This window comes from Trachemys scripta, chromosome 24 (genome assembly GCF_013100865.1).
Source record: "Trachemys scripta elegans isolate TJP31775 chromosome 24, CAS_Tse_1.0, whole genome shotgun sequence".
NCBI lineage: Eukaryota > Metazoa > Chordata > Testudines > Emydidae > Trachemys > Trachemys scripta.
Genome location: NC_048321.1, coordinates 4,955,702 through 4,970,502, shown reverse-complemented (window position 1 = coordinate 4,970,502; position 14,801 = coordinate 4,955,702). Strand labels below are relative to the sequence as shown.

The window sequence follows — 14,801 nt, the reverse complement described above, 5'->3', positions numbered from 1 at the left end:
AGGGTCTTGGGGGGAAGAGTTGGTATGGGGCGGGGGAGAGGGGAGCGTGAGCGCAGGGGCTTGGGGAGAAGGGGTGGTGTGGGGGCAGGACCTGGGGGGGCAGCTCAGCGTGGGAGTGCAGGGCCACAGTTCGGGCACCGGTGGCCCTCCCACGTTAGGGCACTTCCATCGCTCCTGCCTTGGATGTAGTGGTGCCTGGGGCCAGAGCAGTATCATAGATAGTTAAAGTGTCCTCTGGGGGGCAGCAGAGACAGGTTGAGGGTTTATTTGGACCGAGAGACCATCAGTCATAACAATGCTGTGTCCTTCCGCACCTCCCTGCGCCGGAGGGCTCCAGGCATTTCCCAGACACTCATGAATGACGCCTGATAACAGCCCATTTAGGGGCACAGAGGCATGACCTGGATGCAGTGAGGGCATGTCTACTCTACAGAGCCGTGGCTGCTACAGGTGTGCCAGCAAAGCCCCCTAGATGGCAAAAAGAGTTCTTCACTCAGCATCGCCTCAGCACCTCCAAAAGCACCCTTCTTGTGGGGTATGTGTGGCTACCCCAGGGGTTTTGCCAGCACCGCTACACCAGTTAGGGCGGGTGATTCTTTTTCAGGCTCCTAGCCGGCATCGCCATGCTGGCAAAATGTTGGGGGGCAGCTCAAGCCTTGTCGATTAAGATGTCAGGGAAAGAGGGCTTCTGTGAACGGAGCTGATGTCATTAGTGGTGCTGCTACGCCAGCGGAAAACCCCCGTTTGCCGGTGTGGGCGAAGTCTGGGCTAGAGGGCTGTGCCGGCGTGGCAGGGCTGGATCAGCTCCATAGCGCAGACAGAGCATTAATCTGCGGCTGAGGTGGAAAGAATCCAGGTCTTCTGAATCCCAGGCTGGAGCGGAGGTCAGGAATGGAGAGTCAGGCCGCAGGAGGAAACCAAGAGAGGGTTAGCATTAGGTGAGCAGTGCCAAGCGGGGCCGAGCCCAAGTGTACAGGCAACTTCCTGTTCCGTCTTCTTGCTTAAGTAGGGGCAGTGGGCCAATCAGAAGCTCCGGTGTTCCACCAATTGGGACCCAGGAGTAGAGCCTTCTAGCTGAGCTGGGCTTCAGGGATTCCCAGTTCTAGGTGAGGCTTCTACATAGGCGCTGACTTCCCCTCTGCCTGGTGGGTGCTCGACCCCCCCCCCTCCATCCCGCCTCTTCCCACCCCTGCACCGCCCTTGCCCCACCCCTTCCCCCAAGTTCCCGCCCCTGCCCTGCCTCCTCTCCACCTCCTCCCCTGAGTGCGCGGCATCCCTGCTCCGACCCCTCCCTCCTGGGAAGTCTTAAGCACTGCCAAACAGCTGTTAGGTGGCGGGGTGACGGGAAGTGCTGGGAGGGAGGGGGAGGAGCAGGGACGTGGCACACTCAGGGGGGGGAGAAGGAGATGAGGAGGCGGGAGCTTGGCTGCCAGTGGGTGCGGAGCGCCTGCTCATTTTTCTCCAGCCCTGGAGCACCCATGAAGTCGGCGCCTATGGGCCTCTAATTGGTTGGGTGAAGGCTTGGAGCATGATGACCCTCCCAGGACTCTTACAGACCTGGGTTTGCAACCTGTGGGTCATGACACTTCGGGGCTGGTCATGGGGTGCTTGGCTGCCTCCGTGTTCCCACCTGCTCAATTGCATTCAAGTAACAGCCAGATTGGGTCAGACCACTGGTCCAGCTAGCCCAGTTTCATATCTCTGAGAGTGGCCCATGCCAGATGCTAGAGGGAATGAACAGAACAGGGCAATTATTGAGTGATCCATCCGTGGTCATCCAATCCCAGCGTTTGGAGGTTTAGGGACACCCAGAGCATTGAGCGGATGATGTTTTCAGAGGACTATTCACAATGACTCCAAGATCTCTTTCTTGAGTGGTAACAGCTAATTTAGATCCCATCATTTTGTATGTGTAGCTGAGATGAATTTTTTCCAGTGTGCATTATTTTGCATTAATTGACATTGAATTTCATCTGTCATTTTGTTGCCCACTCACCCAGTTTTGTGCGATCCCTTTATAACTCTTCAGTCAGCTTTGGACTTAACTATCTTGAGTAATTTTGTATCATCTGAAAACTTTGCCATTTCTCTGTTCACCTCTTTTTCCAGATCATTTATGAATATGTTGAAAGTACTGGTCCCAGTACAGACTCCTGGGGGACACCACTATTTACCTCTCTCCATTGTGAAAACTGACCGTTTCTTCCTACCCTTTGTTTCCTATTTTTTAACCAGTTACTGATCCATGAGAGGACCTTCCCTCTTATCCCATGACTGCTTACTTTGCTTAAAAGCCTTTGCTGATGGACATTGGCAAAGGCTTTCTGAAAGTCCAAGTACACTATATCCACTGGATCACCCTTGTCCACATGCTTCTTGATATACTCAGAGAATTCTGATAGACTGATGAGGCACGATTTCCCTTTACTAAAGCCATGTTGACTCTTCCCCAATATATTGTGTTCATCTATATGTCTGATATTTCTGTTCTTTACTGTAGTGTCAACCAATTTGCCAGGTACTGAAGTTAGGTTTACCAGCCTGGAATTGCCGGGATAGTCTCTGGAGCCTTTTTAAAAGATAGGCGTTGCATTAGCTACCCTCCCTCATGTAGTACAGAGGGTGATTTAAGTAATAGGTTACAATGCAGCAGCAGTCAAAAACACTAACAAAATGTTAGGAACTATTAGGAAAGGGATAGATTAAGACAGAAAATATCACAACACCATTATATAAATCCATGGTACGCCCCAACCTTGACTACTGCGTGCAGTTCTGGTTGCCCCATCTCAAAAAAAGATGTATTTGAATTGGAAAAAGTACAGAAAAGAGCAACAAAAATGATTAGGGGTCTGGAGCAGCTTCCGTAGGAGGAGAGATTTAAAAGACTGGGACTGTTCATCTTGGGAAAGAGACGACCAATGGGGGTATGATAGAAGGCTATAAAATCATGACTGGAGAAAGTGAATAAGGATTTACCCCTTCACATAACACAAGAACCAGAGGTCAGCCAATGACATTAATAGGCTGCAGGTTTAAAACAAACAAAAGGAAGTAATTCTTCACACACCGCAGTCAATCTGTGGAAATCATTGCCAGGGGATGTGGTGAAGGGCAAAAATATAACTGGGTGCCAAAACTAAGTAGATAAGTTCCTGGAGGATAGGTCCATCAATGGCTGTTAGCCAAGATGGTCAGAGAAGCAACCCATGTTCTAGGTGTCCCTAAACCTCTGACTGCCAGAAGCTGTGATTGGGTGACAGGATAGATCACTCAATAATTGCCCTATTCTGTTCATTCCCGGTGAAGCATCTGGCACCAGCCACTGTCGGAAGACAGGATATTGGGCTAGACGGACCATTGGTCTGACCCAGTTGGGCCATTCTTATATTCACCAAAGGGGGAGGACAAGAAAGAATCATCTTAGATTGCAGCAAGGGAGTTTCAGCTGGATGAGTAGGAACAATTTTCTAACTGTGCAGACCCAGAATCAGGCACAGGAGAAGCTGAGCAGAACTTCAAGGCAATGGAGCTGGTCCTAGTCACTTCTCCTGGATGTCTCCTTCCTTCCTTCCCTCCCTTGGGCAGCTTCCTTCCAGCACAGAGCTCTTGATGCCCCGGGCCCTCATTGAACTGGATTTCTCAGGCCAAGTGTGTGCCCCCCAAAAGAGCCAATGCCCCCAATTCTGTTGAAGGTTCCAATGGTCTCCTGCTCCCCACCCCCAACCAAAGCTAGAACAAGACACAGTGGCTGGAAGTTAAAGCCAGGCACGTTCCAGTTAGAAATAAAGCAAATTTCTAACAGTGAAGGTGGGTAACCACCGGAACAAGCACCCAAGGGGAGTGATGGATTCTCCAGCTTGAGATGTCTTCAGATCTGGAGCAGGTGCCTTCTGGGAGACATCCTTTAGCCAAACACAAGTTACTGGGCTCAACACAGGAGGAAGGGGGTCAAATTCTACAGATCAGACTCGATGATCTAATGGTCCATTCGGGCCTTAATATCTACAAACTTCCCTTCCCCCTTTACATATTTCATTAAAAAACCCTCAAATTTTGGATATTTAAATGAAGCTGCTACAGGCGCCAGAGACCTGCTGCACAGGAGCACCCCCCCAAATCCAGGGACCTTGCCACTGAATTTCCAGCTAGCTTGTTCTAGAGCATACAGAGCCCTGGAGATAAGGTGACACTCCCCAAGCGTCCGGAGGGTGCGGTGGCCACAGAGACAAATTATTCTGGGCTAACCTGTGAACGTGATGAAGTTAAGAAAGGGGGAATTTAGGCTAAACTTCTCTGCTGGTGCAGCTCCATGAACTGCAGTAGCATTTATTCACCCAGTTACACCAAGAGAGAATTTACCCACTGAAGGTCTGTTGGCCAGTGGAACAGTCTCCGAGGGGAAGTGGTGGGAGCCCCATCCCTTTGGATGTGGAGCAAAGCTGGGACGGATTCTCTGCCTTCATCTGCACCCAGTGAGCTGCTTAGGCAACAGAAAGGGAGTGGGGATCGAACCTGGGACGTCTAGACTCATCACGCGCGAGCGCCCATTGCCTGAACTAAGAGACTTAGCCAAGGCTGCAGTAGGCTCATCAATCTTAAACTGGCCTAGCCCCTGCTAGAGGGGGACAGAAAGCCACATCCAATAGGCATAGTTCACAGTAACTTCTGTACCACTCTTGCCATGGTAACTGGCTGTGGTGGCTGATTTCCTGGCTGCTATCAAACAGTCTTGGGGCAGGGAGGCCTAGTCTTCTCCTGAGCCCAGGGCTGGAGTCCGGACCTGTGAAGAACGACAGTCACTAGAAGGGCTGCGGGGGCCCCTTGCTGAATCCATCTTCTGTGTTTAATTCTTGAAGCAGATACAAAGCCGGCGAGTGCTCTGGACTTGGAGGAGAACAGGCTGTCCATGGAGGTGCAGGACTCCTTCTCATTTCTCGACAACCAGGACACCTGGCAGGACTGTGGCACGGAAGGCGACCAGCCAGAGAAGAGCTTGCTGGAAGAGACCACCTCCGATTTTGCTGGGGACATGCTGGATGGCTTCCCAGGAATGGATGACGACATGGAGAGCAGGTTCATGAATGTAAGTTCCCGGTCGTGCTGAAATCTATATCCTGGCCTTTAGCACCAGCCGTGTATTAGAAACTGAAGCAGTGAGCTAGGAGTTGTAGGAAGAGCGAAAGGGATGGCTAGACAGATGGGTGTGCATGGGGGTGGACAGACAGAAGGCTAGAGGGGTGTGTATGAGGACTGACAGACGGACAGGGGTGGGTGTGAGGATGGGCAGACAGACAGATGTATGGAGAGGAAGGGAGGAGAGAGGCATGGCTGGATGTATAGCTAGAGGGATGAGGCTGGGGATGGATAAATAGAGGGATGTGTTGGAGAGGAAGGAAGGCATGGCTGGATGGACAGCTAAACGACTGTGTATGGGGATGGACAGACAGACAGAGGGGTGAGTAGGAGGATGGATAGATTAGATAGACGGACAGGCAGACACTCCAGCTGATAGATTGTATTATGCAGCTACTGTTTCCTGTAGGCACATTAATTACAGGTTCCATACCTGGTACAAATTGGTCCATTGTCTGAGCCCCCCTGTAGGAACGCTGTCCCCTCATTACTACATGCCATCTCTGTAGCACCCAAAGGGTGCTAGGGAAGGAGGCAAGACCCCTGCCCTGAAGAGGGGGCAATGCCCCTCACCCACGCCCCCCAGCCACCTCTTCCCACTCCTGGGAAACCAGAGAGGCAAATTCTGGCTACGACAGGCCCAGTGGGGAAGTGAATGCAGAGCGGAGGGGCCCCGGCTGAGAACCCCGTGCCAGCCGTGCCCACCCCCCAGGGAAACTGGAGGCTGTTAAAACCTCCATCAGCCAAATCAAGGCCACACTCGTGCCAGTGACAGCGCCTGCGGTCGTGGTGTGACCAGCCTGCGTAGTGACCCTTCTGCGTGCTTTCAATCCCTAGCCGGAGTTCTCGGTGGAGCCGCCCCCGGAGTACCTCTCCATCGAGGAGTGCATGAATGAGGAGCAGTACTACATGGCCACCGGCTGCTCCGACACTGAGGAGCTCTCCAAGGAGACGGATTCCGAGGACGTGTTCCTGAGCGCCTACGATGACCTCAGCCCCTTAGCTTCTGACCTAGAGAAGCTGCGACAGCTCGGTACGGAGCACGGGTGGGATGTGCCTCTCCCAGATGGGGCGCTGGGTGGCGAAATGGCTCAAGAGATGCTGAGCAACCAGCCCCCAAGACCTGCTGAGGAAGGGCCGTTAGCTAGCGACACCAATGGCTCCTCTTTGTCCAAAGAAGGCAGCAGCACCAAGGTGCCTCTGCCAGACAGCCCTCATGCTCCAGAACTAGCCACGCCATGTCGGAGCAAGGAAGCCGCCAAAGATCCCCACAGCCCCCTTCGCCAGCCAGAGGGGCTCGAAGGGGACGGGGCTGAGAGAGAGGCTGTGGAGTCCAGCCCAGCCATCCATCAAGAAGAAGACATAAATGTAACAGGGGGAGATGATCTTGAAGCAGGCCCTGGCCCACCCAGAACTAAGCCCACCACTGATGTAGCGCCAGTGCGGGAGCACCAGGGCACATGGGCTCCGGAGAGCGAAGGCCATGGAGCCCAAGCCAGCCATGCCGGAGATGAGCAAGTGCAGGCCCCAAGGCTAAGGGAGGCAGAGCTGGCTCCGTGTGCTCCAGGCCAGGAGGCCGACGGATGTGCCCCAGAGGAAGTGAGAGCGCAGGAGGGCCAAGGGGGCTCAGCTCTTCCCACACCAGAGACCAAACAGCCGGAGAGTGGAAAGGGCCCACCTCAGCCTCTTGCAATGAAGACCGCACCTGCCCTCTCACCGGGATCAGGGCCCGAGCTCCCCACTGTCCCCATATGCGAGAGTGGCCCCATGTCCACTGCCCCCTTTCTAGAGACAGGCCTCGAGACCACCACTGTCCCCCTGGATCAGAGTGGTCCCCAGGTCTCCATCTCCTTGCTAGGGACAGGCCATGAAGCCCCCACCGCCCCTGGGTACGAGAGCGACCCTGAGGCTGCTCCGTTGCTTGAGACTAGCTCGGATCTTGCATCCTGGTCTGATGCTTCCTCGTTGCTGTGGAGTGGCCCCACAAGCCTTCCCCTGGTATCTGGGCCACTGAAGCCCACAGAGCTTCCCGCTCTCCCCGAGCCTGACACACCGGCTGGGGTGCGCCCCGATGGGAGCGCCCCCATGAGAGTCACTTCCAGCACCGTCCGAGTCCAGCAGGTGAAATCCGTCCCCATAGTGCCCCCCAAGCCTCAGTTTGCCAGGATGCCTCCTACTGTGAAGATGAAGATGCACCTGGGTGAAGCATCCACGTGGCCCAAGCTCTCTGCTTCGGAGAAGAGCTCCAGCGGTGGGGAGACCAGCCTGGGGAAGGGGGCCTCTCTCCAGAGGCAGTCGCACCCTGTCAGCCTGGGTGCGTGCTGCCGCGTCGCAGAGGGCACAGAGTCGAACGAGGAGTTTCCCCCGCCCAGCCCTGTAGAGAAGTGCCCCAGCAGCACAGAGAGCCGTGAGCCCGCCGAGACCTCCCTCCAGAAGCAGAGGCGAGCCAGCTGGCGTAACGGCGGCAGCATGTCTTTCGACACGGCGGTGGCCCTGGCCAAGCAGAGGCACTTGGCCCAGGCCCCGGTTCGGAGGATGCAGACCTACTGCATGGGGGATGGTCGGGAGATGCACGGTGTTCCCAAGGTGGAGAAGCCCCCGCCGTTCCCCAGGCCTGTCCTAAAGCCTGTGGGCCAGCGCTCCCTGAGGCCGCTGAGCTGCACCAGCGCGCTACTGTCTCCAGACGCCCTGGCTCTGGGCAAGCACCCGCCCCTGCCTGACACAGCCTGCGAACCGCACCTGGCGCCTGGCCAGGAGCCACTGCCCTTCGCCCAGGAGCCCACAGCCAGAAGCAGGCTGAGCATGCCCAGGCTTGGCCAGCGACCGTCAGACATGGAAGAGGCAGTGGGGCCTCTCCCGCAGCAGCGGCGGTCGCTGGCTTTTGAAATCAGGGACTGCGGAGGGTCGGAGTTGTGAGGGAGTGGCGGGGACAGTTCCATGCTCATTGACTGGTGGGCTGCCAAATCTCAACCAACGTGGGTTACGGCCTTAATGCACCATCCTGCACCTGCTGCTCCGAGTCTAGCCCTGCTGCGGGTGGCTGGCACCAGACGATTGCGGCTGGGAGGGTTGGGTTGTGCAGCAGGAAGAACCCTGCTTGTGTGGTGCAGGGGAGAGGTCTGCTTTCCAGGAGCAACCCCTCCGAACTGCGATAGGCCACATGAGCTCCAGCCTCAGCCAGAGCGAACGCTGCTCAGACACGATCGTTGAGCCAGCCATTCCCTCCGCGTCTCCTCCAGAATAGTGATGTTCATCTGCAGCGCAGACGAGAACAAGGGCTGCTCCAGCCAGCTAGATCCACTTCCACCCGGGCTGAACCTGGCCCAGCTTGGCATTGGGTGGGTGGGGAAAGCCATGGGGCTGGTGCTCCTGTCAATAATTCGAGGCTGGATTCTCCAAGGTGCTCAGAACTCACAAAACCCACTGGTCACTGGGAGCTGCAGAGGGCCAGCAGCACCTTTGAGTGAGGTCACCAGTTCCTATCTCCATCCCCGGGCGAGGGAGGGCCAGCAGCACCTTTGAGTGAGGTCACCAGTTCCTATCTCCATCCCCAGGCGAGGGAACACCAGCCCTGGAGACACGGGGGTCATGATTTTTAAAACAAGAGCAGCGGAGGGTCTCTCCAGAGACGGCACTGGGCTGAAACCACAGCAATCTTGCTCCCAGCTCCCCAACCCCTTTGCAGTCATCTCCTCTTTTGCTTTTAGGAAATAAACAGGTCAAGGAAGTTTCCTCTCTCCTGAATTCAGCCCCAGGGCTTTCCCCTGCCTCCTGTTAGTCTGCAACCCTTAGCGGCAGGGACCAGCCCGGTAGGTCACAGAACCTTTCATTGCTAAACTTCAGCCTGCCCAGGCGGGTTACAACTTAATGGCAACAGAGGGTTCTGTGGCACCTTTGAGACTAACAGAAGTATTGGGAGCATAAGCTTTCGTGGAGTAACTTGCATCTGAAGAAGTGAGGTTCTTACCCACGAAAGCTTATGCTCCCAATACTTCTGTTAGTCTCAAAGGTGCCACAGGACCCTCTGTTGCTTTTACAGATTCAGACTAACACGGCTACCCCTCTGAAACTTAACAGCAGCAGCTGATGGTTGTTCCTCAAAGAAGGTAGGACAATCAGCTGTTTATAGTCAGCTCCTTGTAATTTCAGAGAAATCACTGGCACTGCTCGGCCTCCTTATTTGTGGTCGCCAGGCTCAACAGAGAGGCCAAAGAATGAATCAGCTATCGGTGGCTGGACTCCTCTCTGATGCCCCCTCCGGGGCACGATTAGCACATATGTAGGAGATCTTGCACCTCTGCAGCCCAGCCTGTCCCTTTTCTCTGGGCAGATGGCAGGTTTCTATGCAGGGACACTGCCTAAAGCCCTAGAAAATCTACTGTAGGAAATGAGCCTGAATCAGCTGGTTGCTGGGCTAGGTGGGACGTACAGTCCATGTCCACTTCTAACATCCATCCTCCTGCTGCCTGGCATTTATGAAAGCGGCAGCCGAGTCCTTGAATTTCCACTCACTTTTCTCTCCACGTTGCTCCATTAGTAGCCTTATTTCATTGGTCTCTTGGGGTTCTCCAACTCCTTGTTAATCTGAGATGGCAGCTGGGCTGGGTTTGACAACGATTCGTAGCTACTCTACCTTATCACGGACTAATAAAGATAGTTTGGAAGAAATCCGCGCTGTTGTGGTGGTGGCTTTTAAAACGAGATCCTCTGGCCCTGTGCTGCTGAGTCCTGAATGGGCAATCCAGAGACACCACACCAGAGTAGGGCACCGCGGGTGCTTGGGGTGAACTGGGCCGAACGGGGCCATGTCGTGCCTTGGCGATACAATGCAGAAAGGGCTCATGTCACTTTAAAGGGTGTGCAAATGAAATGAGTTCAAAAGGCATTGCCAACTAGGCCTTCTGCAGGCGAAGAGCTGGGTTCAAATCCTGTCTGATTTGAAAATGTGTGTGTGTGTGTACTGGGGGGGGTGCACTCTCCATGCCCAACCCAGTAAGGGCTGGGGCCTTCATCCCCATTGGCTCGCCTCACCAAAACCACTCAGGCCCCGATCCTGCAAGGAGCTCCACATGCCCAGCTCCCTGTGCTGAGCCCTGTTGACTTAATGGGGCTCTGCATGGGCACAGGGGCCCATTGCAGGATCAGGGCCAATGCTTGGTCTCATTGGGCCGAGGTGCTCATGGGATAGCCAGACTAGAGTAGCAAGGAATGGCGCAGGCCGGGCAGTAGGTGTTCCTGCTGAGCTAGTTGGACAGGAGCTAGGCTCACTGAAGGTTCAACACCAGCAGAACTATGTGAAGCCCCGGGGTGGAATAGGTGAGGACTGTGGGGCAGGAGTGAGGTTTTAAAAATGATGGGCCTGATTCTCATTTCCTTCCACCCAGACCTGTTCCCCCTCCTCTGGCAGTGCACAGGACTCTTAAGGCGAAGGGGAAAGATGATTAGGTTTAGACAAAAAAAATTTAAAAGAAGCCCTGTCTAAGGCTCTAGTCACCCCTGCTATAATTGAGAAAATGGAGGGTTAGCTCAGTGGTTTGAGCATTGGCCTGCTAAACCCCAGGGTTGTGAGTTCAATCCTTGAGGGGCCATTTAGGGATCAGGGGCAAAAATCTATCTGGGGATTGGTCCTGCTTTGAGCAGGGGGTTGGACTAGATGACCTCCTGAGGTCCCTTCCAACCCTGATATTCTATGAAGATGAGATCCCCCACTGCCCTCGCCTGATGTCTCTCCAACCCCGCTCTGTAGCAGCTGGTGTAAACAGATGTGTCCTGCAGTAGGCCCTGAAGGTCAATAGACCTGGGCTATTTCAGGCCAGGGGGAAAGGCCAGTCTCCCCTGATCGCAGCTGCGGCAGGATGGTCTCTCTGCCAGCAAAGTCCCAGCCCCCTTGAGGCTTTATCAACCAAACTCAGCCACTCACAGTCAGTCTAGACGCAGATCACATCGCACCAGTGACGTGCTGCCCCCAAGCAGCACTGCTTAGGGAGCTGGGTGCCGCATCTGCACTTGCTTGACTCTCCAGATTGGCCCCGTGGAGAGCACACTGCAGCAACGCAGGCTCGAGCTGGCCAAAACCTGGATTACGCTGCGTGGCCCCCGCACCTGGAAGAAACGGCTGCAATCTCCTGGTCAGGTGCAGAGGGGAAAAACGGTCTTGCTCCTATCAGATCATCCCGCTGCGGCTGGAGATCCACTACGACCCCCAGATTGCGAACCCCAGGTCCCGGGTGGTGGGCTCATGCCCCCAGTCAGAGCGGGAGATACTAGCCTCGCTGTGGGAGATACTAGCCTCGCCTTCCCTTCTAGTTGCTTTCCCTGTCCTACCTGCATCACCTCAGTCTGATCCAGGATTGAGCTTCAGCCAGCTGGCTCTCATCTCCCTGAGACCCTGGGCTAGACCGCTAATAGCACTGGCTGGATCAGATACTGAGCATCCCGAAAGCACTGCAGCCCATGCCTCCTTCCTAGCCCTCCCCACGGCCCCACATTCCCACCGAACAGGAGGGGAGACAAAATGCACCCCTGCAGAACCTCCCATGAGGTGAAGAGCATTCAGCCCAGAAACAGGAACGGAGCCATCAACGAGCAGCATTGTCTACCCCGCTGCAGTGTAACATACACCCGCTTTAAGGCCCTGCCACAGTGGAGTTAAAGGGCATTAGTATAAATGAGAATCAGACCCTACCTCGGTACTTGGGTCTGGATTTTAGGAGGGAGTCCCTATTATAGCAGGATGAATATTGTGGGGGGAGAGGAGGTGTGGGGTGTGTGTGTGTGGGTGAGATAGTAAATTTGCTGAAAAATGCATTTTTTCAGGGCACCAAACCTATGAATGAATTCAGGGCAAAGCGGTTTGATAAAAGGAAAACAAAAATCAAACAAGTGGAAACCGTTCATATGGAAAGGCACCAGTTCAGCTGTTTGTTTCGAGGCAGGGTTTCATTTAGCTGATTTATTTCCTAAAACGAAAACAACAAAAGGGGTGAAAACAACCTGAAATGACCTGAAACACCAAATACCGACGACAATTATTTCAGGTCGAACCAAACAAACCAACGATTTGTTTTGCTTTGGTGAGAAAAAATAAAAATATTCAGTTTTGGTTCAAGCCAAGCAGTTTTTTGGTTTTGTTTTGATTTATTTTTTGGTCTGAGGCCCAAACCAAATGAGGTCTATTATGGGGCTAGAGGGGTGAAACATAAGACTGATTGTCCCAGGGCGGTGGGGGTGGTCCCCCAGCACGTCCCCTGTGGTCAGGCACGGTGCTACAGGTGAGCTCCTGCCTCAATTTCCCTTCACCTGGGGCATAAACAAGTCCAAGCAGGGTTTCCACTATTAAGGAATGTCCTCTTCAGAGGGACTCACTCATTTAATGAAAAAGCACAACACAAAGGCATAACTGAAAGCTTCATGCAGCTGCTCCACCGGATCCCCACCCTGGGACAATCAGTCTTATGTTTCACCCCTCTAGCCCCAAAGCACTCTCAGGCTGGATTCCCTGCCTTGAACTTGAGCTTCTCCAGCGAGGTGAGACACCACTGATAGTCACTTCCGAACCAGCTCCCCTGAATAGTCTCTGTCCTCTGGACCTTTCTCTGCTCTGGGGCTAAATTCCTCCTCAAGTCCTCATAAGCCCAACAGCTTCTTATCTAATTAACTGCCTGCCCAGCTAGTGAGGCTATTAACTCACCACAGGTAGATCTGGGTTGGCTCATTCCCCTTAGTGGAGTTTGTCACAGATAAGCTGGGTGCCTCACCTGCTCAGGAGCCAGCCCCTATGCCAAGGTCAGTAACATTATCCCCATTTTACAGATGGGAAAACTGAGGCACAGGGAGGCATGGTCACCCAGCAGATCAGAGGCAGAAATTGAACCCAGGTCTCCTGAGTCCCAGTCCAGTGCTCTAGCCACTAGGCAACTGCCTATATAAAGGGGAAGTAAGCAAATCCTTTTAGTAGAGGATATATATATAAAAAAAACCTAACAACACTTTACAGGCTCTGGGCTGGGAAGTGGAGACGAGGGGTTCGGCGTATGGGAGGGGGCTCCGGGTTGAGGCCGGGGGTTGGGGTGTGGAAGGGGGTACAGGCTTTGGGCTGGTTGTGTGGGCTCTGGGGCGGGGCCAGAAAGGAGGGGTTTAGGGTGCAAAGGAGGAGGTTCCAGGCTAGGGCAGGAGGTTGGGGTCGGGGGAGGGGGGGAGGGCTTCGGCTGGGGGTGTAGGCTCTGGGGTATGGCTGGAGATGAGGGATTTGGGGTGCAGGAGAGGGCTCCAGGCTGGGGCTGAGGGGTGTGGAATGTGCTAGGGGGCTCCAGGCTGGGGCAGGCGGTTGGGGTGTGTGAGGGCTCCGACTGGTGGTGCAGGCTCTGGGGTGTGGCTGGGGATGTGGGGTTTGGGGTGCAGGAGGATGCTCAGGGCTAGGACTGAGGGGTTCGGAGGGCAGGAGGGGGATCAGGACTAGGGCAAGGGGTTGGGATGTGGGGGCGCAAGGGCTCTGGCTGGGGGTGTGTGCTCTGGGGTGAGGCTGGGGATGAGGGATTTGGGGTGCTGGAGGGGGCTCCAGGCTGGGGCTGAGGTGTTTGGAAAGTGGGAGGGTGATCAGCGCTGGGTCAGGGGGTTAAAGCACAGCTCCCATTGGCTGCAGTTCCCGGCCAATGGAAGCTGCGGAGCTGGCACTTGGGGTCGGGGCAGCGCGCGGAAGCCCCTGGCTGCCCCTACGCCTAGGAGTCGGAGAGGGGGACATGCTGCTACTTCCGGGAGCCACGACAGGCAGGGAGCCTGCCTTAACCCTGCTGCACCACTGGCCGGACTTTTAATAGCCCGTTCAGCAGTGCTGACCGGAGCTGCCAGGGTCCCTTTTCGACTGGGCGTTTCGGTCAGAAACCGGGCGCCTGGCAACTCTAATAAGAGGCTGGGGGAGCGACGCCTGCTGTGTGCCTACGGGCACTGGGAGGGAAAGCTGATGGCAGAAGGACACGAGGGTGCATGATGTGGTACCCCGCAGGGTGCCCTCCCAAAGGGATTTGCGGAGGAGCACAGAACGGGCTGCCGTGGTTGCAAATCGCCAGTAATGGAGAAGCCACGGAAAATGGGGGAGGCGGGTTAAAAAAAACCCTAGGGGGTAAAACCCAATATCAGGTGCGGGGAACCTTAATAGAGGGGTGAAGGGTTAAACCCCCAAATCTAAAGAGGAGTAAAACCCTAAGGGGGGGTTAAACCCTCCCAACTCTATAAGAAGGGAGTAAAAAGGGCATGGGGCAACACCCCCAAGGCCCCACCTATCTATGGGGGCAGTAAACTAACCCCACTCCCAAGGGGCAGGAATGCCCTTTGCCCCTAGCAAATATGGCCGGAACTGTCTTCTGCCCTCAACCAAAATGGCGCCTGCCAGACGCCGCTTGGCCCAAGGCATTCCCCGCCACCGGAAGTCGGGGGGGCATTAAGAGAGCCCCGCCGGAAGTTGGCATGGCGAGCGCACCGAACTAAGATGGCGCCCGCCGGAAACAACGGAACACAACGCCACGTACTAAGATGGCGCCCGCTCGGGAGCCCTGACGCAAGGTGCCCGGCACTAAGATGGCGGCGGGGAGGGGACACGAGCTGCGCAGAGCGCCCCTTACTAAGATGGCGGCGAGCGGCGGCTCAGGGAGGGGCGGGGCCGGGTTACC

The 14,801-nt window shown here is 55.1% G+C and overlaps 1 protein-coding gene across 3 annotated transcripts in view; it reads left to right on the top strand.

Moving 5' to 3' along the window:
* ARHGAP30 (Rho GTPase activating protein 30) overlaps positions 1 to 9,082 on the top strand; it is a 50,642-nt gene extending 41,560 nt beyond the window's left edge. Inside the window, exons 11-12 of one of the 3 annotated variants that reach the window (XM_034756817.1) lie at positions 4,863 to 5,086; positions 5,974 to 9,082. In XM_034756817.1, coding sequence (XP_034612708.1) covers positions 4,863 to 5,086; positions 5,974 to 8,052 — 2,303 coding nt within the window. In that variant the 3' untranslated portion in view covers positions 8,053 to 9,082. Of the gene's footprint in view, positions 1 to 4,859; positions 5,087 to 5,973 lie in introns of all 3 variants that reach the window. The other 2 variants (XM_034756815.1, XM_034756816.1) reach the window with 2 other exon arrangements.
* Positions 9,083 to 14,801: the final 5,719 nt, after the last annotated feature.